At 42.8% G+C, this 21725-nt stretch overlaps 1 protein-coding gene and 1 pseudogene across 1 annotated transcript; both read right to left on the bottom strand.

The window, feature by feature from the left end:
- LOC147464315 (uncharacterized) overlaps window positions 1-21725 on the bottom strand; it is a 148448-nt pseudogene that overhangs the window by 76866 nt on the left and 49857 nt on the right.
- On the bottom strand, window positions 14313-14564 carry LOC147464316 (uncharacterized). Its single transcript, XM_086508875.1, has one exon. The coding sequence runs from the start codon at window positions 14562-14564 to the stop codon at window positions 14313-14315; it is 252 nt and encodes an 83-aa protein (XP_086365001.1).

Raw genomic sequence — 21725 nt, forward strand, 5'->3', positions numbered from 1 at the left:
CAAAGGAGCGTGGAACCTCATACGATGGGCCCAAAAAAGCCAAGTGTATAAACCTAGTAGAACCAAGCGCGGAACCTAAGCCGGCATACACTGCCACATGGACCTCACGGAAGAAGAAGAACAGCTATTGATAGCAACACTTCAACGATATAAAGATGTGTTTGCATGGTCTTACAAAGACCTAAAGGGAATAGATTTAGAGATCTATCAACACAGGATAGGCACCAAATCTTATTTGAGTGTCACGATAGTCCAAGTGTTGGTCATCTAGGTATCCGTAAGACGTATGCCTTAGTTCGACGGCAATTTTATTAGCCGGGCTTACATCACGATGTTCAAGAGTACGTACTAAACTGCCAACAGTGCCAAGTTAATAAGGCAAAGCACCTCAAGGTAGGTGGCCTTTTACATCCTTTAGAGATTCCGCAAGGTAGGTGGGAGAGTATCTCTATGGATTTTGTAGTAGGAATACCTACTACAAATCGTGGCCATGATGCCATTTGGGTAATTGTAGACCGTCTCACAAAGATGGGTCGATTCATTCCCACTAAGACTACAGTTAAGACACCGAAATTAGCATGACTATTTGTAGAGCACATATATAAACTCTACGGTCTTCCAGCTAGTATCATTTTTGACAGAGATCGAAAGTTCGATAATCACTTCTGGAGAGCTGTGTTCCAAAAGTTAGAAACTAAACTTAATCTAAGTACGGCTAATCATCCAAAAACGGATGGTCAAACAAAAAGAGTCAATCAAGTGCTAGAGGATATGCTACGAGCGTATGTTAACAAGAAGCAAACCAATTGGGAAGACTACTTACCTATATTTGAATTTGCTTATAATAGTTCAAAGCATGTGACTACAGGGTTTAGTCCATTTATGCTTTGTATGGATTTCAACCTAGATCACCCGTTACAGTGGGGTTGGCTAAGGAGAAGACACAACAAGCGAAGGATTTTCTTCAAGACCATTTTGACATGCTTCGAGTTGCTTGACAGAATGTTAAGCAAGCTCAAGATCGATATAAGAAGTATGCAGATGAGCATCGACGTCTTGCTACTTTCAAAGAAGGAGACAAGGTTTTCCTCAAAGTTTCGGAGCATTTAGAAAGTCTGAAGACGAGAAAAGTTGCTAAACTTTCACCACGCTATTGTGGACCGTTTACCATTCTCAAACGTATAGGTCAAGTGGCCTATAAGTTAGCTCTTCCAGAGAACTCACGAGTTCATCCTGTTTTTCATGTTACCTGTTTACGAAAACAGTTAGGACAGAATGATAATGTCATTGACACACGTGTGTTGGTTGACCTTATTGCACCGCCAAGCATTCCTCATGTGCCCGAAAAGATTTTGGATTCTCATGAGCTTCGCACCAGACATCATGTCAGACGACAGGTGTTGGTAAAATGGCTAGATAGACTTGAAGAAGATTCTACATGGGAGAATGTCTCCGCACTTAAGAATCGTTTTCTTACGTTCGTTTTCGAGGACAAAAACGATTCTCCAAGGGGGGGGTAATGTAAGGACATGGGTCCTATGGGCAAGGCCACAGGCACGGCCGGACAGTGTGTACGCTAGGGGGAGGCTATAAGATAGCACGGTTGGGTGGAGAATAACACACACATTACCACCGCCCTTTCAATGCAAGCCGCAATGACGCTAAAATTGCTTTGCTGTGTAAAGAGCTAGAATCGAAGATTATGCACGAGGAAGATGATATGGACACTTTCCTTGCTGGTGTCAAGGATATCAATGAGCACTTATTTCTGCAGGTGAAGTCATTTCAGACAAGTCCCTTGTGCAGACTGTTCTTGATGCCTTACCAGATTCTTACCACACTTTTGCTAGTACTTGGAGACCTATGACCCAAGGAAATCCTAAAGGTTTCAAGTTTGATGCATTATGCACATTGCTGTTGCAAGAGTCACTTTCCAAAAAAAACATGACTAGGCAGCGTGTAGTTGAACAGGATTTTATTGCTTCTCAAAGAAAGGGTGGTAACAACAATGCAACCACTTCTTATGGGTCTACTGCGAGTGGCAAAACTTCTGTTCCCAATGCTCTGCTGGCAGCACTTCGTCTGGTAATTCTGGCGATAAGGTCAAAAAGAAGATGCGTTGCCATTATTGTAAAGCTAATGATCACTTGAACAAGTCGTGTCCTAAGTTGAAGGCCAAAGAGGTTAAGGAGAAACGCGGTGGTTCCACTGCAGATGCTGGTTTCACTACAAATGCAGCCATTGTAGAGTCTTCTGTGAAAGGAGATTATGTTGCTGATGTTGATGAAGAATGGGCTTTTAGCACAGAGTGCACTTACAATCCTACTGTCCATGATGCATGCTTGTCAGTTTGCTGCAGATTCACATGTGTGCTATTTTGACAGTGGTGCTACAAAGCACATTATCTCACATCGTGAATTGTTTACCTCTCTCGAGTTTGTCCCTCATGGGAATACAGTCACTTGTGCCAACAATGCCTCTTATCCGAGTCAGGGAGTTGGAAAGATTGTGCTTACTGCTGCAAATGGCAGTTCCTTCACACTTGTTGATGCACTTTATGTACCCGGGATAAAGAAGAATCTCTTGTCTGTATCCGCACTTGCTAGACTTGGACTTGTAGTCAAATTTGTGGATGACAGATGTACAGTTCATGATCTTAGTTTTGGTGATGAAATTGTTGCATCTGGCCTTTTGTGCCGTGGGCTCTATACGCTCACTTTGTATGACAAGTGTGGACAAAATTTTGCAAATGCAGTTGCAGATTCAAGGGCTATTTCAGATGCAAAACTTTGGCATGCAAGTTTTGGTCATCTGAATTTTGCCAGTTTGCTGCGTTTGCAGAAATCTGATATGGTTGCTTCTCGGAATGGAGGCAGGTGGATTCGTAGACAGAGAAGAAACTATGGAACTAAAAGAGGCAAAGGGGTTTTGCCTGCTACATGCATTGCCATGTACACCTGGGAGTGCACGTATGTGTCTACCCATATAGGATTTAACCAATAAAGACGAGATTTTGACCCGGTGGTCCTGATCTCCGTACACCTCTGGACCGAGGTGTACGGAGATTGGGCAAGACTAGAGAATGCGAGGTAGTTTACATTGTGAGGAGTATATATATATATATTAAAACAACATTCATAATCATTGTAGATGGCAACGTCATCAACTAACATGGAGGAAAAGATTGCATGCTCCTGCACGCTCTGCAAGTATCAAATCCTGCGCAAGCGTAGGATATGTAATGAGTATGTGCACAAGTACGGAGAGTTTGCTAGAGAAATCGTACAGATTTTGCGATACGACTCCTATGGAACGGGCATTGATTTCCGCGCCATAGCACCTACATCTGAGAGAGAGAGAGAAAAAAGATTATGCGTGAAGGTCCGACCAATATAGAGCCACGGATGGAAGCAGAAAAGGGCTTACAAACAGAAGACGACGGCATGGAGGAGATGTTGGATGCCTTCTTCCAGACAAGCGAGGAGAACGCAAATGAAGCAGCACCAGAAGCAGTGCGCCTATCTCCTGAAGACATGTTGATGAAGTTGGCACGTCAACCAATCTATGAAGGCGCCAAAATATTTCTGCTTCGTACTTGTCTGGCGTTTTTGAATCTTTAGTCAGTGTACGGGTGGTCAGATGCAAGCGTCACTGCTTTGTTTAGGTACGTAATTTACAAAAGAGATTTTCCGATTGCAACGGTGATGTGCTCGGAGAGCTTTAATTTTAATTTAATGTGGCTTAAACAGGTTATTGCGGGAGCAACTTCTCCCGGCTGGCAATGAAATGCCCCCCTCCAGGCCAGACGCAAAGCAACTTCTGACCTCAGTTGGCTTGGACTACAACAAGATTCATGCATGTTCAAATGATTGCATTCTTTTTCGCAATGAATTCGCAGATTGTCTGTCGTGTCCTAAGTGCGGAGCAATGCGCTACAAACAAGATGCAGTTGGTGAGACAGTGCCAACTAAAGTGTTACGGCATTTCCCTATTATTCCTAGGATAAAAAGCATGTTTCGTTGTGGTTCCATTGCAAAGTTGATGCGGTGGCATTCTACGAATAGATCCACTGACGCAACATTTAGGGTGCCCGCTGATTCGAAGGCTTGGAGGCACATTGAAGATACCTGGCCACATTTTAAGAGTGAACCACGCAATTTGCGTTTGGGCATGGCAATGGATGGAGTCAATCCATTTGCCTTGAGAAGCTCGTTATGGAGCACTTGGCCTGGGTGCCTTATCAATTACAACCTCCCTGAAGGGTAAACATATGTTGCTCTCACTCTCTACTTAGCCGTGCGAGAACACTACCTAGAACTCTCTAGAACTCCACCTCAAACCTACATAAGAGGACCTCCTCTCATGCTTGTAACCAATTTCCATTTTTCTCATAATCTAAGCTCTGTAGCTCTATTTACTCATACGTGTATTTTTCTCTCTCTTACTAGTCTTCATGCAATGAATGGTTCTAGTGTGTATCCACCGTAGAAATCCCTACAACTGGTATCAGAGCCATAGGATCAAGGCCAATCTAAATCCTCATCATTAGATCTAAGAGTAGGTGGCCTCCTTTCTCTCTCTCTCTACCTTTAGTGACTCCACTAGTCAAGTAAGTAGGTGGCCTCCTTTCTTTCTCTCTCTTCACCCACTTTACCTCTTCTTCCTTGACTGAGAATAAGCCTCAAAACAGCTCGTGGGCTGCTCTAGAAGCTCTCCATTGCTGCACTTCATCCTCTCCATTGTCACTCAACCCTCTCTACACACTCTACTAGCATCTCTACTAGCTAGCGACCCCATCTCTTGCATCCGTGAGCTACATCATTGAAGAAATCTCAAATCTGGAATTTCTGTACTGTTGCAGACCAGCAAGCTTTCCATTAAATCTTGAGGTCATTCATTGCCTCCCCAAGCCCTCATATGCACTAGGAAGCCATTGGCAACGGACTAGCTAGTATTACTAGCTATTTGCCTTGTTCCATTGAGCCTTCTCGAGCCATTCTCAAGGTCACTTTCATTTTCAGATCTGGAATTTCAGCAAGCCAACCTTGGAGTTTTGAGGCCATAGCTCATCAAGAAAGGTGTTTTTTAACACCTCCGGCAAGCTCTCTACTACTAGCAACTAGTCTACATCAAGGAAGGAGCTATTTGAGGAGCAAATACACCATTGAAGGACTGATTTGTAGAGATTTTTCAGCACTCGAGAAGGCAAGGAAGCTTCAAATCAAGAGGGAGCTTCAACTCAAAAAAACCAAGCTCACTACACAAGGCATTCAAGACGGGTAACTTTGCTATCATTCTCCATTGTCGCATTGCCATTTGCTTCATTGTAAAGGGTTAGACACCATCAAGAGAGTCTCTTGATAGGACCTCCCTTGCATTACAAGTTCATTGCCACACACATCATGGGCAAAGACGGCATATGCATGTTTCATGGTGTAGGTTTTCATACATGGCAAGTCAAGGTGAAAGGTTATCTAATGAGAAAGGGCTTATGGAATGGAATCACCAAAGAGGGGGAAGATGAAACTCAACTCACTCGTGCACAACAAAGGGAATTGCAAATTAAAGATGAAAAGGCATTGGGCATTCTCCTCACTAGTGTAGCGGATGATATCATACACCATCTAGATCAAGCTACCTCTTCTAGAGATGCATGGGAGATTTTAGAGAGAACCTTTGGTGCTAAATCAAAGCATTCAAAAATATCTCTAAAAATGCAATTATATGGGCTTACTATGCAAAATGATGAGAGCCTATCAAGCCTAGTAAATAGGCTTAAGAGCATTTGCACTCAACTTTCATATATCCAATGCAACATAGAAGAAGAAGATAAGATAGCCGTATTACTTAAATCACTCCCATTGCATTATGATAATATTGTACGGTGCTTAAAGAAAAGGAGCCCATTCCTTCTCTTGAAAGCATAGTACATTCACTTCAAGAAGAAGAAAAGAAGCACACAAATCAAGAGGTAATTGCTAATAATGCACTTTATGTATCATCTACCAAGCACACCTCTCCATGCAAGCATTGTGGCAAGACAAACCATTTGTCCCCCAATTGTTACAAAGTCAAGAAGTGCACCAAGTGTGGCAAAACGGGGCATGCACCTCAATTTTGCAGCACCAACACTCGAGTCCCCAACACCAACAATACCTCCAACGTCAACCAAAGAGGTAAAAGCATTCCCAACAATCTCCACTACACAAATAGTGGTGATGATGATGAAAGTGATGGTGACTATTGTGATGAAGGTGAACAAGTCAACTTTATTGCTCCCGTATCTACTTCTACTTCCGCATCCTCTTCTCCAACCATCTCTATTGCTTCTACTTCTAATAAAAAACATGCTAGAGGGAGTTCCAAACATGGCTCATTGAAAGTCTTTGAATATGATGACATTTTGTAGTTTCCCAACTCCTATGTTGGATCCTTGTATTTAAGTCTTAATCTTTTGTGAACCATCATGTTGTATCAATGTAGATCATAGATGTTGTATCCATTGAGAACCATCATCACATTTGAACCTTGATCTTGTATCCAATCTTTTATATCAATGTTGGTCATAGGTGTTGTATCCATTGAGAACCACCATGAACCGCATTTCTTCTTGCAAGTGAACCTTAGGAAGTTCAAGCATGTGTTTAAGAGGGAGGTTGAAGGGTAAACACATGTTGCTCTCACTCTCTACTTAGCCGTGCGAGAACACTACCTAGAACTCTCTAGAACTCCACCTCAAACCTACATAAGAGGACCTCCTCTCATGCTTGTAACCAATTTCCATTTTTCTCATAATCTAAGCTCTGTAGCTCTATTTACTCATACGTGTACTTTTCTCTCTCTTACTAGTCTTCATGCAATGAATGGTTCTAGTGTGTATCCACCGTAGAAATCCCTACACTCCCGCCGTGGCTTGCTATCAAGAAGGGTCATTTGATTTTAAGCTTGATTGTACCTGGTAAGTTCAAAGCAAAAAACATGGATGTTTATCTTGCTCCACTAGTTGACGAGCTCCAGGAGTTATGGCATGGGATCGACATAGCAGATGCGGTTGAACCAGTAGGACAACAGCATGCAAGGATCCATGGACTTCTTATGTGGACTATGCATGATTGGCCAGGATACGGAGAAGCTTCTGGTAATGGTTATTGATTTACAAAATTCTCGCTATTCGCAAGCCCTTTGCCTTGGCCTGATTCATGCTTTGATATATGCAGGACTAACAACTTCGGGATACAATGCATGTCCAATTTGCGGGTAGTCTTTGGATGTGCGCTATTCTACCTCTCTTCGAAAGACAATTTATCAAGGCCACCACCGTTATCTTCTAGATGGCCATCACTTGCGCGAAGGCCAGCTTGGTCGCGTCGAATTTCGTCCTATGCATGTACAAGAGAGGCGTCGCCGATGGGAGCAACATCAGGGGCAACCTGTTCCAGGAATGAAACGTTTGTCCATTGTCCATACGTTGCCGTACTGGGGTGATCTACTAATTAACCATTTGATGGATCCAATGCATATATTCAAGAATGTGGGAGAGCTCCTCTGGAAGACAATCATGGGAATGAAAGACAATCGAGCTTCACGAGATGATTTGCAGTCAGTTGGAAAGATGCCAGAGCTGTGGCCTTTCACCAATGCAGGTGTTCAAACAAAACTTCCAAGAGCGCCATGGGTATTGCTAAAAAACGAAGAGCGACAAGTGAAAAGGGTGATTTTAGAGTTCAGGACGCCAACAGGATATATGCGATGTCTCAAGACAGCATTCACCCGTGACGATCAACTGTCAGGGTTGAAATCGCACGACTGGCATAAGTTCTTGCAATTCATTCTTCCAATTGCGATCAAGGGGTGTTTAACGGAGGAAGTGCGGACCTGCATATACAAGATTTTAGAGCTAGTGCGGTGGATCTCTTCCAAGGAGATACGGGAGGAATCTATTGCAGTCGCAAGGGCTAACTCCATTGAGGCAGTTTGCATGATTGAGAAGTATCTACCCACGAGCTGCCTAACTATCCAAATGCACTTGCTCGTCCATGTAGTAGATGAGGTTGCAGTGGCAGGTACAGTGCACAGCCGTTGGATGTTCTTTCTAGAGCGGTTCATGAAACCACTTAAGGGTTTTGTTCGCCAAAAAGTGCGTCCAGAGGGGAGCATGGCAGAAGGATGGCTGGTGCAAGAGTCTCTTGTATTGACGAACGAATTTCTATCTGTTTCTGACCTAGAAATGCCTCGACTGTGGAGCGATGAGGAGGATGCAAGACTGGTGGGAGAGGAGCCACAAGGGCAAGGGGTGCCGAAGAAAATGAACCCGGCCATGCGAGAAAAGATCATGAAGTTCTGTATACTAAATTCAGCGCCGATGCAAAAATGGCTTGAAAGGTACGAAGAAGAGAAAGAGAGACGAAATCTAGAGTGACAGGATTTCAGGCGAAGTCGAACGACTAGAGGCTTACCCTTGCCAGACTATCTCGCTCCTCTACCTGAATTCCCTACAATGGCATGGTTGGACAAGACAGTGAGAGCAGCTCGACAGATCGTAGAACCCATATCTCTAGAAGAGGAAGAGCTGGCTATTGGATGTGACTAGAAGTATCATACATACATGGCACTGTGGTCGCATGGAAAGCATTTCAGAACACAACAAATTGACAGCAGAAGAAACACGTTTGACAGTGGGGTAATGGTTAGTTTCATGCAAAAGAGCAGCGCCAGTGCTAGAGACACGAATGAGAGCACTAGCAACCTGGATTACTGTTGTCTGGTGTCAGATATCCTGAAAGTAAGCTTCAGGCGGTTTGAGATGTTTTTGTTGGATGTGAAGTGGTTCAAGGTGATTACTTCTGGTCGCAATGCAACGGTACGAAGAGATGGAAACAAACTTGTGCAAATAGATTCTACAAAGACTTGGACAGATGCGAGCGACATATTTGCTCTCCCTGAACATTGCGAGCAAGTGGTCTTTGTACCGGACCCTCGAGAGAGACAATGGTGGTTTGTGGTTCAGGTTGCTCCAAGAAATAAACAAGTATTTGAAGGGCAAGATCTCCTGGAGGAAAGTCAGTCAGACGACGTCCATACTACTGTGACATTAGATGAGATGGACGAAGGTATGTCAGAGGAAGCTGACAGATATACGAGGGATGACGCAGAAGAGCCAGAATTGACACTTGTAGATGAAGATGCAATGGATGAAGACAATATGTCAGAACGAGTTGGGGCAGAGTTATGTTTGCAATTAGAGATAGACGATGATACGGTGCAAGATCTTATCGATGATGCCTCACTCGTCCAGGCCTAGGCCTGTAAGTGTTTGTGTGAAGACTTTGATTTAAAATTAAGCTTAAAGTTAATTTAAACAATTGTGTTCTGACGCTTTATTTTACTTTCTTTGTGCAGGACTTTAGTATGGCAGACGAGATTCCAGATCCCGCTTCCATGAGTGCAAATGCATTCATGGGCTTCGTTACACGGATGACGCCTGCTCAGATGGTAGAGGCTTCTCAGTACTGGGTAGCCAGAGGCACGGGTACTACGCCTCTTGGCTTCACACCCGAGGGACCGACGCCTAGGGGGGGGACGCCTACGGGGTTCAGGAAGCCTATGGGTACGATGCCTTCTTCTCCCATCACGGCCTCTTCGACACCTAGGGGTGGGGCAGAGGCGGGTACATCCTCATCTCCGCAGCACAGGCGCACTCGCCGATCTCGGCGATCGTCAGGTGGAGGTGGTGGTTGCTGTGGAGGAGGGTCCATAGATGCTTCGACCCCTCCTTGGTCACGACCCCCGTCTTATCGAGGCACACCTCTCGACACACCTCTTGGCACACCTCGGACACCTTGGGGGGCACACGATCCTAGTGCCTCCAAGCTCTATACTGTACAGGGAGATGGTTCTGTTGACATGGATAGAGTCGGGACTGAGATGCGACAGCGGATTGGCCAGCTCGTGGAGCTGCAGTTTTCGACCAGCATTCTGACGTCTTGGGATCAGCAAGAAAAGAAAAAAGTCACTTACATAGTGGAGACCATCCTCAGAGAGTACCAGCCTGCTCCGGGTTCTTCCGTTGTTTCGGCGCGGTGGATCAAGGGTGTTGCACGGGACACCATCAAACATCGACGAGATGCAGCTCGGAAGGCTTTCAGGACCGGATCGCCAAAGCCTTCGGGCATCCCACACGAGACGTGGCTGCAGATCAGGGAGGATGAGCGGACAGCGGCCACGTGGTTCAGACAGCATCGTGAGGCCGCGCAGGTACGACAGATGACTAGGGGGACATCTCATCTTGGCAGCGGAGGCTTCGATACCTTTCGCTATGAGTTTGTGAGTTTCTAATCCAATCTTAACTATGGCGTTTTTTAAAACGCGATGAATCATGTATTCTTATTACTTTGATTTTTGTATAAACGCAGAATCTTACGATGCATCGAGCTCCATCACGCGAGGAGGAGTCAGATGGATATCGCAGAGGTATCTATGAAGTACTAAATGATCTTGAAGCTTCAGGAGAGCCTGTAGACTGGGAGGCCTTATAGTCTCGCTGATCGCTTGAGGTGAGACGTTAATATGTGTGAGTTGATTTAATTAAGTCAGTATATGTGAAGTAATATCAATACTAATTTTGTGAGTTGTCTTATGTGCAGGTTGCGACGCCTAGTCATTATTGGACCAGATTTCATCTATATGCTTTGTGAGACACAGACACACTTCTGTGTCTCTTTTTTGTACAAACAGTTAGTGTTCAGACAGTTATTGTTTTCCTTATGGTTATGATTATTGTCATTGTCATTGTATAGACAGTTATTGTTTCTCTTTCTGGTTATGCTTATGGTTATTGTTAATTTTGTTTATGGTTATGGTTATCTGCATTATGGTTTTGATCAAAGTGATTATAGCTGGTTATGGTTTTAAGTTATGGTTATGCTTTTAAGTTATGGTTATGGTTCGTTATGGTTATGCTTTTAAGTTATGGCTATGCTTTTCAGTTGGTACGGTTGTCTTTCATTGGCCTTAAATCTCATGTGAGATCCTACATGGATAGCATGTAGGAGGTGTATACATGATATGGTTTTTTTTTAAAAGTTTATGTAAAAACAAAGGGAACTCTGTCGAAATTTCTGCGCGCGGGAGCATGGTTGATATTTTGATGCTGCTCTCTTTCTTCGGCAGAGGGCAGGAAGTCTGGCTGTGGCTGTGTCCATATTTTAACTGGGCACAGACCAGGCTACCTGCCCTCTGCCCAAGAAAAAAATTTTCTGCTATGGTCGTCGCTATATGCATCGCTATCAGCATCGCTAATAGCGACTGGTTTCACAGCGACGCGTATAGCGACGGGCAGCGTCGATATATGTGTCGATAACACCTTCTTTTGTTGTAGTGAACAAGGAAGCTATTGACACTGATGTGCTCCTACACAGCATCACTACTGTTGAGCAAGTTGTTGATTACAACAATAAAATTTTGTATGTTGCACCATCAGAGGGGAACAATCCACTTGGTTTATTTGCTGATGTGTTCTATGAGGAGCTCAGTTTTCTTACGATCTTCTTTGGAGAGCCTAGAAAATACCACCAACACGTATCTAAAAATTACCAAACATTAGCCAAATGGGCGCTCATGCATAAAGATAGACGTTTTGTCCTCAACATCGAAAACTTATTTTTCAAATCAATGAAAATCATGACACAAAAAATACTATCCTCCATTTGGATACGCCTACGCAAAGCAAAACTTGAGGGAGGAACCTTGTCGGCTGGAAATTTTTTTCAGGACACAAACATAGAAAAAGTAGTCTCGTCACAACTAGGGTACAGAGACTTCGAAGCACTTCGTACCTCGCTAGATTACAAAGAAAAATTAAAAAAAAAGTTTTCGGCATGATTCGACAACTAGGGCCACCAACTTTCTTTGTGACATTTTCTTCAGCTGAAAAACGTTGGAAAAAACTTGCTGATGCCTTGGAACAAATAGTGCCGCTTAAACAAGATAGCGATGAAAGCGACATCTCCTTTCGTAGACGTTTGGTGCGAGCAGATCCAATAACAACAGCTCGCTTCTACCTTAACCGCTTCACAGCCATGACATAGATGATGCTATTGTGGCATTCGCAGACAGGTACATAAGTACATACGGCTCCAAGATTCTATCAGACCTTTGTGAAATACAAACGCACCATCATAGAAAAACTTGCCTCAAGAAAGGAAAATCCTGTCGCTTTGCCTTCCCAAGGTTCCCCATGCCATTCACAATCATTCTCAGACCGACCACCAATGACCACGACAACCAGATGAGAAGCAAGAAAACTTTTATATGCATTCAGATTATCCTCGATACACTTCCCACTGAAACTAGCATTTCCTTTGAGGAATGGCTACAAAGCCTGCATTTGACATTTGAAGAATATACTTTGGCAATAACAAACTCACTATCCACAGCAACAATCTTCTTGAAACGAAACATGAAGGACATTTATACAAACAATTTCAACCCCACAATTGCAACACTATGGGATGCAAACATTGATATTCAATTCGTCTTGAACACACATGATGCAGCAAGTTATTGCACATTATACATGACAAAAATCGACAACACATTGATAGCAGCAATAAAATCTCAATTTGATATTTGTGTGGCCAACAAAACAACAACAATTGAGCGGCTACGTAAGGTTGGCAACACTATTCTCAACACAGAACAAATTAGTGAACAACAAGCATCTTACATAGCGCTATCGTTACCACTCCATACTACAACTCGTGACTAAAAATAAGTACTAACCCTCCTAATCAACGTGCATTAGTTCTCAAAAGAAAAGCATGTCTACAAAAACTACACTCATCTGACACAAACATATTCTTCCAAAACATTATTGATAAATATGCTGAAAGACCACAAAGTCTCCATCATCTATGCTTGACTGAATATGCATCAACAATTAAACAAGACGGAACGACTTACAAACCATTGCGTAAAGCTAAGATCATAAGATTCGTGAAATATAACATTCTTAAAAACCCAGAAGACCACTATAGAGAACAATGCTTGTTATACCTTCCTTGGACCAATAACGAAGACCAACATTTGACAGAATCCTGTACATGGAGTGATGTATATAATGAATATATACAAGCCATAAAATCAAATGAATTCAAGTTCAATAAATATCCAAGCCCAATAGAAAAACCAAATGCACTACATTTCCTCCCCAACCACAACTAGTACAACCAACAGTGACTCACATGCCAATTATGATGCAGACATTCTTAATGACCTGCACATTAATACGCATTCTAAAAAAATTTTCCACTTACAACATTTCAAGTACACCTCTATGAAAAATGATGACTTCCATGCAGTCATTGACAAACTAATTGACCAACAACGACACATGTTTGATGACATAATGTTGAAAAAACGAATTCAACCCAACAAACAAATACACCTCTTTCTCACAGGAGGTGAAGGTACAGGAAAAACATTCACATTACTATTGTTAGTAGAAGCATTGCAATGATTTTACAACCAGAGAAGCACACCAAGTCCAGAATCTCCAACAGCATTGCTAATGGCATACTGTTAAGGGCATCACGAACCCTCAACAGAGATGATAGAGACAGAGAGAGAGAGAGGGAGAACGAAAGAGTAAGACAAGAATACATCAGACTCCATGACTAATGCTTTATTGAACACCTGATGATGCGTACAAGGAGGACTCCTCCATTTTATAGGAAAATAGGAACACCCTTTGAAATCCCCGATACCCCTTCAGTTACACCTTTTGAGATCTCCTCTACTAAGAGTGCATTCCCGCATGAAGGTACACGAGGCATGCTTGACACACCCAATGCGGTCATGTGCGGTACATTTTGGGCACATACACCTGGCACGCATGGTGGACTGTGCGACAAGTGCATCCCTTGATTGGTTTTTATGAAATTCGAGAAGTGTGATGCAAGAATGATTGTCGAGGCCACACACTGGCACTTTGGCTCTTTTCTCTTGGACCGACCATCTTCATCTACGCCGCAACCCGAACTCGGACCAGAATTCTCCTTCTTGGATCCGCAAACCTTGGATACTGCAACTTGTGCTCTTAGTTTTCCGCATCATTCACATGTACGTCCAATCATGCCTTTTGTTTTAAGATGTCTGCAGTGCTGCTTCCTGTCTCCGTGGCTTCATGAGATCCTTGCTTTGCTGTACCCTGACTACCCAAGTCTTCAGCTTTCTTGGCAGTAGCGGTACAACGACTATGCTTTATCATAAGCCCATTGTGTCCAGCTTTGGATGTTTTCCTTAGCATCTTCCAATCACTCTTCAACACTCCCCTTCAAGTGCGCGTGCTCGCCATGCTCTTTTGCGCTCTTTGCGGTATCTTCAGATGCCTCATTTGCGGAGTTTGTGGCATTCTTTCCCTTGCGTTTCAGGCTATCTGCAGTCACCTTCACACTCTCTGCGGTTTCTTTTCTCTTCTCCTTGGCAGTCTTTGCAGCAACCTTGGACGAGTCTACAGTGCTGTCTACAGACTTAGCTGCCCTATCCTTTGCAGCTATAGCGTTCATATCTAATCTGCCTCCCGAACCAAGTACGCTACAGAACATTGCATACCATGGATTGCACCCTCCATTCTAGCGGTGGCGCTGCTGGTGGTGAGCGGGCCCGGAATAAGGAAGCAGAGTGAGAAGGAGAGATTGCCCTTGTAGCAAAGCAAGGGGCGCTACACGGGAACGATTACGAGCTGGGGGGACCGTTCATGCCTGACATGGGGTGGCCGTTGTCATCAAGCTGGCAGAGGATGTTGGCAGAGAGGACGACAGCAAGACCCATGCATGGTCCCTATCTTCTTCATGTTCTTCAGCTCCTCTGCCCTCTCTACCCTTAACTCTAAGTTTGCCATCTCTGCTCGTGTTCTTGCTCTCGCTTGCTCTGTCCTTCTCTGTACTCCTGCAGCTGCCTCAGATACATCCCCACCGCCCATCCGCATATTGGCACCGCATAGCAAGCCGCCTCGCCTGATCCTCGGATGGACTATTGCAGGCATTCATGCGCGAGGAAAGAAGGAGAGGAAGGGCTCGCTTGAGAAGGGCAGAAAAGTTTGACGTGTTTTGGTTGCTTAGCAGGCGATGGTGATGCGGTTTCATCATAGCAACACTCATGGCCATGGCCGGCTTGTCATTACCAAAGGGGAATCTGCTCCGCTCGTGGTCGCCAAGTGTTAAGGGCATCACGAACCCTCAACAGAGATGAGAGAGAGAGAGAGAGAGAGAGAGAGAGAGAGAGAGAGAGAGAGAGAGAGAGAGAGAGAGAGAGAGAGAGAGAGAGAGAGAGAGAGGGAGAGGGAGAACGAAAGAGTAAGACAAGAATACATCAGACTCCATGACTAATGCTTTATTGAACACCTGATGATGCGTACAAGGAGGACTCCTCCATTTTATAGGAAAATAGGAACACCCTTTGAAATCCCCGATACCCCTTCAGTTACACCTTTTGAGATCTCCTCTACTAAGAGTGCATTCCCGCATGAAGGTACACGAGGCATGCTTGACACACCCAAATACGGTCATGTGCGGTACATTTCGGGCACATACAAATACACAGGAAAGACATCTTTTAATATTGGTGGCACCACAAGCCACTGAGCACTTCACTTGCCTCTAATTACTTCTACACAAACAAGATTGAGTGTCGAAAAGTTGAATGCGCTTTCTCTCCTTTATAAAGACTTGAGACTTGTAGTTTTCGAAGAGGTCTCCTTGATAGGTTCAAGCATGTTCTCCAAGGCTGACTCCCGTTTGCGAGCAGTCAAGTGCATTCACAATAAATCGTTCGGTGGGTTGGATGTCGTTCTTTGCGGTGATCTGTGTCAGGCGAGCCTTGTTAAGGATGCTTGGATCTTCTCGCAAAAACATACGCTTTTAGAAGAAATTTCCCCATCATATTGGCACACTCATCCACAATGCTACGAACTTACACTAACAATGTGACAAAATGATCGAACATTCATAGATATTCTTAATAGACTTCGAGTTGCACAACATACTTCTGAGGATTTGGAATATCTTAACAACAAGTACTATAGACCTATTCCAACCAACCGTCAAGTTTCTCATCTGTTTTACTCCAACAAAGAAAAGGACGCTCATAATCTTGTCGTTTTCAATCAAATGGAGGGAACGCCACAAACTTTTATCGCTATTGAAAAAAGAAATAACTCATGCAACAAAACAAGTAGCATTCCTGCAGATCCCAAATCCACTGGAGGATTGCATTCCACACTTAACCTAAAAGCAGGCATTGTTGTGGAGTTATGCGCAGGGAACTTGGATATTCTTGATGGATTGGTTAACGGAGCAGAAGGGGAGTATAAAAACTTTACAAAAACAAGCAAAAAAACAATAATTTGGGTTCATTTCTCCAAACCTCTCATTGGAAAGAGAAAACGCTATGAAAATCAAGCATTGTATTCATCAACCATTAACAAAGAATGGACCCCAGTAGAACGAGTCGTTCGTGAATTCCAAGTGGGAAAAAGCTACTTGAACATCATCTCCAGATACCAATTCCCATTGCAACTAGCTAGTGCTCGAACAATACATCGCTCCCAGGGTCTTACATTGCAAACACTAGCCTTCAATCCTGAACACATAAGAACACATGGTCTCACATACACGGCATTGTCACGCGTACGAGACCCAACTAATCTTTACCTGTTCAAAATAATACAACCTTCCCATATCAAGGTCGACCAACCTGTACTAAAAGAACTAGATTGCCTAAAAGCACAAGCTAGATGGATCTCCACTCAAAAGTCATTAGAAGCTTACTCAAACACACATATCATAATTCAATCTCTGAACATTGTGTCCTTCAATAAACACATAAGAAAGATTACAACAAATTCCATCCTCATGACATCGCATGTACTTTGTTTGCAAGAGACAAGACTAACAAAAAAAATACCGCATCCAATACTAGGCTTTCTACAACACCAACTTAATGCAAAACTAGGTGTTTCAATTCTCCACCAAGATACACTAATCCACTTTGACCATGGGAATATTTCTCGTCCGGGAATTGAGATGTTGCATACAATGATCAAGTTCACAAACAACAAAATCATCAAAATAGTTTCCCTTTACAATTCACCTTTAACAAGGCTAACAAATTTAATAGACGCATTAAAAACATTGCTTCAACAACACACTATGAAAATTCCAATCATTATCTTGGGTGACTTCAACATTGACATTAAAGTTCCTAATACTTCCTACTACCAGCTTTTTTTCTTTCCTAAAGCAATATAACATCCGACAGTTGGTAAAAGATGTTACAACTATCTACGGATCTTCTTTAGACCATATTTGGGCGAGCTCTGCCATCTCCAAATACGAATTAGGATCCAGCTACATGTACTGGACCGATCACTCCGTGATATACATTATGCTACCTTCTGACCACCTTTGACATAGCCACTCCCCATTTATTCATCATGCTATAGGCTTCTCTGATCTCTCACCTTGTTTTTTGCAATTTATTGTTTTAGAATGCTAAAGTGAAACTTCACCTTGCATAATTCTAATAGATTCTATACACACACATATATTAATCAGTTTTTTTTTATTTCACCTTTCATTTCACAACTTCACATGGCTTTACATTTCTTGCATTTTATAGCTTGATTCCAATCAATGTTAACGTTCGAGAAAGTCTCTTTTATTAAGCGGCTACTGATCGAGTTTCCTCTTCACAAAGAAGAAAACCAAAAATACTAGCAGAAATTTTGAGATTTACAAAATTTTTGGACGACTTTCTCACATATTTCATCGGTTTTTCTTCAGTTTACCATGGTTTGCAACTAGCTAGTCTTGATTTTCAATAGGTTCAAAACTAAGCTGAGGCAATCCTTCCCAAACACTGATACCAATTTATTTCAACCTAACAATTTTATCACTTTCTTATTGTTTTTGAAGCAGTTGTGACCCTTTCACTTGTTTATGTCCATTTCAAGCCACTCTTCCGACTCTCTTTTCTTTATGCTAAGGGTCCTTCTCGTTGGTGATCCCACTCTACAATGGCCTTAGTCTACCATCTTTTTGGCCTGTCCAAAGGGCAAAAGTTACAGAGATGCTTGCTGACTAAAATAGAAATAAAATTGAGTTGTATTTTCAAGCATTTTTTGATAGGCCTAAAATGGTGATTGGTTGAAATAAGAAAGTGGGCACTCATTTAAATGACTAGTGTGTATGATTATAAAGTCCTTGCCAGAACCATGATGTTGTAATTGCATTGAAGTAAAACTAAAAAATGGGAGAGATCTTACTCGGATACTCCCGTGATCTTTGGGATGAGAGAGAGAGAGAGAGAGAGAGATCTTACTTGGATACTCCCGGGTGATATTTGAGAGAGAGAGAGAGAGAGAGAGAGAGAGAGAGAGAGAGAGAGAGAGAGAGAGAGAGAGAGAGAGAGAGAGAGAGATCTTAGGCTTGTTACACATTCAGGATACGCCCGCTATTATGCTCCATCGCTACCAATCAAGAGGCAACATGTAAGAAATGGACGCGGCACAGATTACACACCGCCAAGAGCTTGAGTACGACATATCCGAGCTGGCTTCCAGAAGTGGACGCAGTGGGTCGGGTGCCCTGTTCGGGTTGTAGTAGGCTCATGGAGTTACTTTGAAGGACGCCCAAGGAGACAGTGGCTGAGCCAGTCAGTGCAATTAAGCCAGTGGCCAAGGAGGCTGCACAGTCTACACATGAGTGTACGAGTAGAGTTGAGGAAGCACATGATGCCATGTTGGGAATGGTTCCTTGCCAATTTGAGCTTAATTAGGATTGCGCCATTCCAACTCATCGACTTGTAAAATCAGCCAGGATTTTCATGCACTTCTGTGATCGCAGCTTCACTCATTCTGAAGTCAAGACCGAGCGCAGTGCATGTGATGACAAGCAGCTGGAACAAGTGAAGGCCAAGAATGGCAAGGTTGCCGTTGTTACTGCTTTTGGGATTGCGCCTTCCTTTCTCCCCCACACGCTCTTTTTTTCTCCTTACTGTGGATGCTACTTTTTTTTGTGCTTACACTGTTTTGTGTGAGCCATGGAGATTTAGTATAACACGCACAAGGGCACAAGCAAGCACAACCTTACTTTCAATCAGCTCGTGGGGCAGCTACTTTGATGTCCCACCTTGCAAAGCCAGACTACTACAATGTTGCGGTTGGCCTTTGACTGCAGTAATGATTTCTTGCAAGCTTTGGTATGTGGCAGTGATCAATATATTGCTTGTCCCCTAAGCATGCATGTTGAAACCCCATCGATTCCCATCACGCTAGAGCCTCGATTGCTTTGAGCCGGCCTACACACCTTTCTTACCTATGCTCGGTTCAGGCTTCGGTTGCTCGCTGTTGCTTGCTCTACGTCTTGCATCTGTATTCTCTCACCACGCCATCAGACCGCTATGCTGCCATAAACTGGTGCGCCATATTAGCATCCAATTCTCCAGATCATTGCTGCCCGCAACCACCCTCTTCATCACAATACCCTGCTTTGCCGTCGCTTCCCCCTCCATGCTGCACCCGCCCTTGATGTCCCCATTTTCACTCAACAGTTTAAAAAAAAAGGTATGAGCACCCTTGAAGTAGTGAGACTGCGTGAATGCTGCCAAATGTGGCAGGAAAGCCAAGCTGCCCTTCATCATTCAGGCCATCATTTGATTCAAGAGCATGTTTATTAGTTTTGTTCTCCTAATTGTCACCACTAGCATTTACAATATGGTCATTGATTTTGAGAGCAGAAGATCATTCTCTGGGGAGTACATCTTCCTATTCTCCCACACATACACAAGTAGGCCATCTGGCTGCTGCTGATAGCATGGTTGAGTACCTCGCATGGTGGGAATATAGCAATGGATGTCCTTTTGTCATCTCTTCTATCCACTTGGGATCTTCTTCAAGGAAGATGGTAAGACCAACACGGTTGAGAGCAAGGCTATCATGTCCTAGGCCATACACCAATAAATTGCAAGGGCCATGGCATTTTAAAATGTTAGGTCACCATGATTTTTTCTCATGTCTATTATGGAAGTGATTGCCTAGCACAAGGTCACATTCTAGTCCTTGTGGAGCTAAGTCTTGCCTTGTGAAACAAACCTGAAAGCCTCCTTTATCTTTCCATTATCCTTGTAGGTTTAGTCCCCCCCCCCCCCCCCCCCTCTCTCTCTCTCTCTCTTTGGTTTTGAGTATTTACATTGCAAATTCCTAAAGTCCTTAAATTGTGCAAATAAGTATTTGTTTGGACCCAAAATATCCATCATGGACTAAGTCTTCTTAAATCATCGTAAGACATTCACTTTTAAGTGGTTGAACTAGCCTCACTCTTCTCTTCCTCTTTAAGGAGAAGCTTGATTATCTAAATTTGGTGGTTGAGAGAAGAACGCATGTACAAGCTTCTGAGTGAATTATGTGTGCTATGATCTTTTACTTTCTATAGTTGCTAAATAAAATTGTAGCCATCAATCTATGTCCATTCAAGTTGAGTTACTTTGCATGCAAGCCAAAATCGATGTAGAAGAAAAAGATTATAGGTCAAACCTCTATAAACGTGGAAACACCAAGTTGACTCACTTTGCATGCAAGCCAAGATCAATGTAGAAGAAAAGATTGCAGCCAAAACTCTATGAGCCTAGAGGGTGTTACGAGATCCTTATGTGTATGTGAAGATAGATGACCAATTGGATTTCAATAATGATGATAAATGCCACACTTCAAACCAATTTCTCTCCTCCCCCAACTATTTGCAAGAAGTATCATATTTGTTTTGGACGTCTAGTAGTAGGTAGGTTTTTACCGCTATCTCCATGTGGCACGCCTTATGATTTTATCACTTGTTTGGCCTCTAAAGGCCTTAGTATCCATATGGATGAAGGTTGTTCAATTTTTGGTGTTTGACAAGTGTCCCTCGAATAGTCTTGAAAGCATTGAAGAGAAAGCCTTTCACATGATCTTTCCCAATGCTACATTTACTTTACTTTGGAAAGGATGCAACAAATGATTTAAAGTTTCAACATAATAATTTTTTAAAAACTTTTGATTTTTTAAAACCACAAATCATTTTAAACTTAAGAACAGAGCTTGCCAAAAGCATTTTTCCTAACCAAAGAAATCAAGGGCACACTTGAAAGTTTGTCGATTATTAGGTTATTAAATTTATCAATATTTACATTAAAACTTATAAATATTTACAGGTGTTTATCAAGGCCATCTCATAATCTAGCTAGGACTTTGCAAATCTAATCGGTTAAAAATACACTAAACCTCGGTTTTTTTCAAACACTGCTTAAGAAATAAACTAAATTCCATAACTTTATATTAAGGACTAAATAAAAGATTTCTTTTAAACAGTCCCTTTTCTCTCTCTCTCTCTCTCTCTCTCTCACACACACACACACACACACATGGAGATCATTATGAACTTTTACCTTTTTAAAATAGATTTTTAACTCTCATGGCCCCTCAATAGTCACCTTTTTGCCTTTTGAAGGCCCTGTGAATACTTCACATTGTTTGGACTACATAAGGAGTCCTCATTAAAGGTTGGATTTTTTGTGCAATTGTGAATCATTAGATAAAGCTTGCGGATTAGTGTCACATGGAAAAAAAACTTTCTTTTTTTTCAAGTATTTGTGAGAGGTACTGACATTTGTATACCTCTCTCTTTAAAGAGGGT

Source organism: Adiantum capillus-veneris, chromosome 1 (assembly GCF_014529385.1).
Source record: "Adiantum capillus-veneris isolate H3 chromosome 1, ASM1452938v2, whole genome shotgun sequence".
Taxonomy (NCBI): domain Eukaryota; kingdom Viridiplantae; phylum Streptophyta; class Polypodiopsida; order Polypodiales; family Pteridaceae; genus Adiantum; species Adiantum capillus-veneris.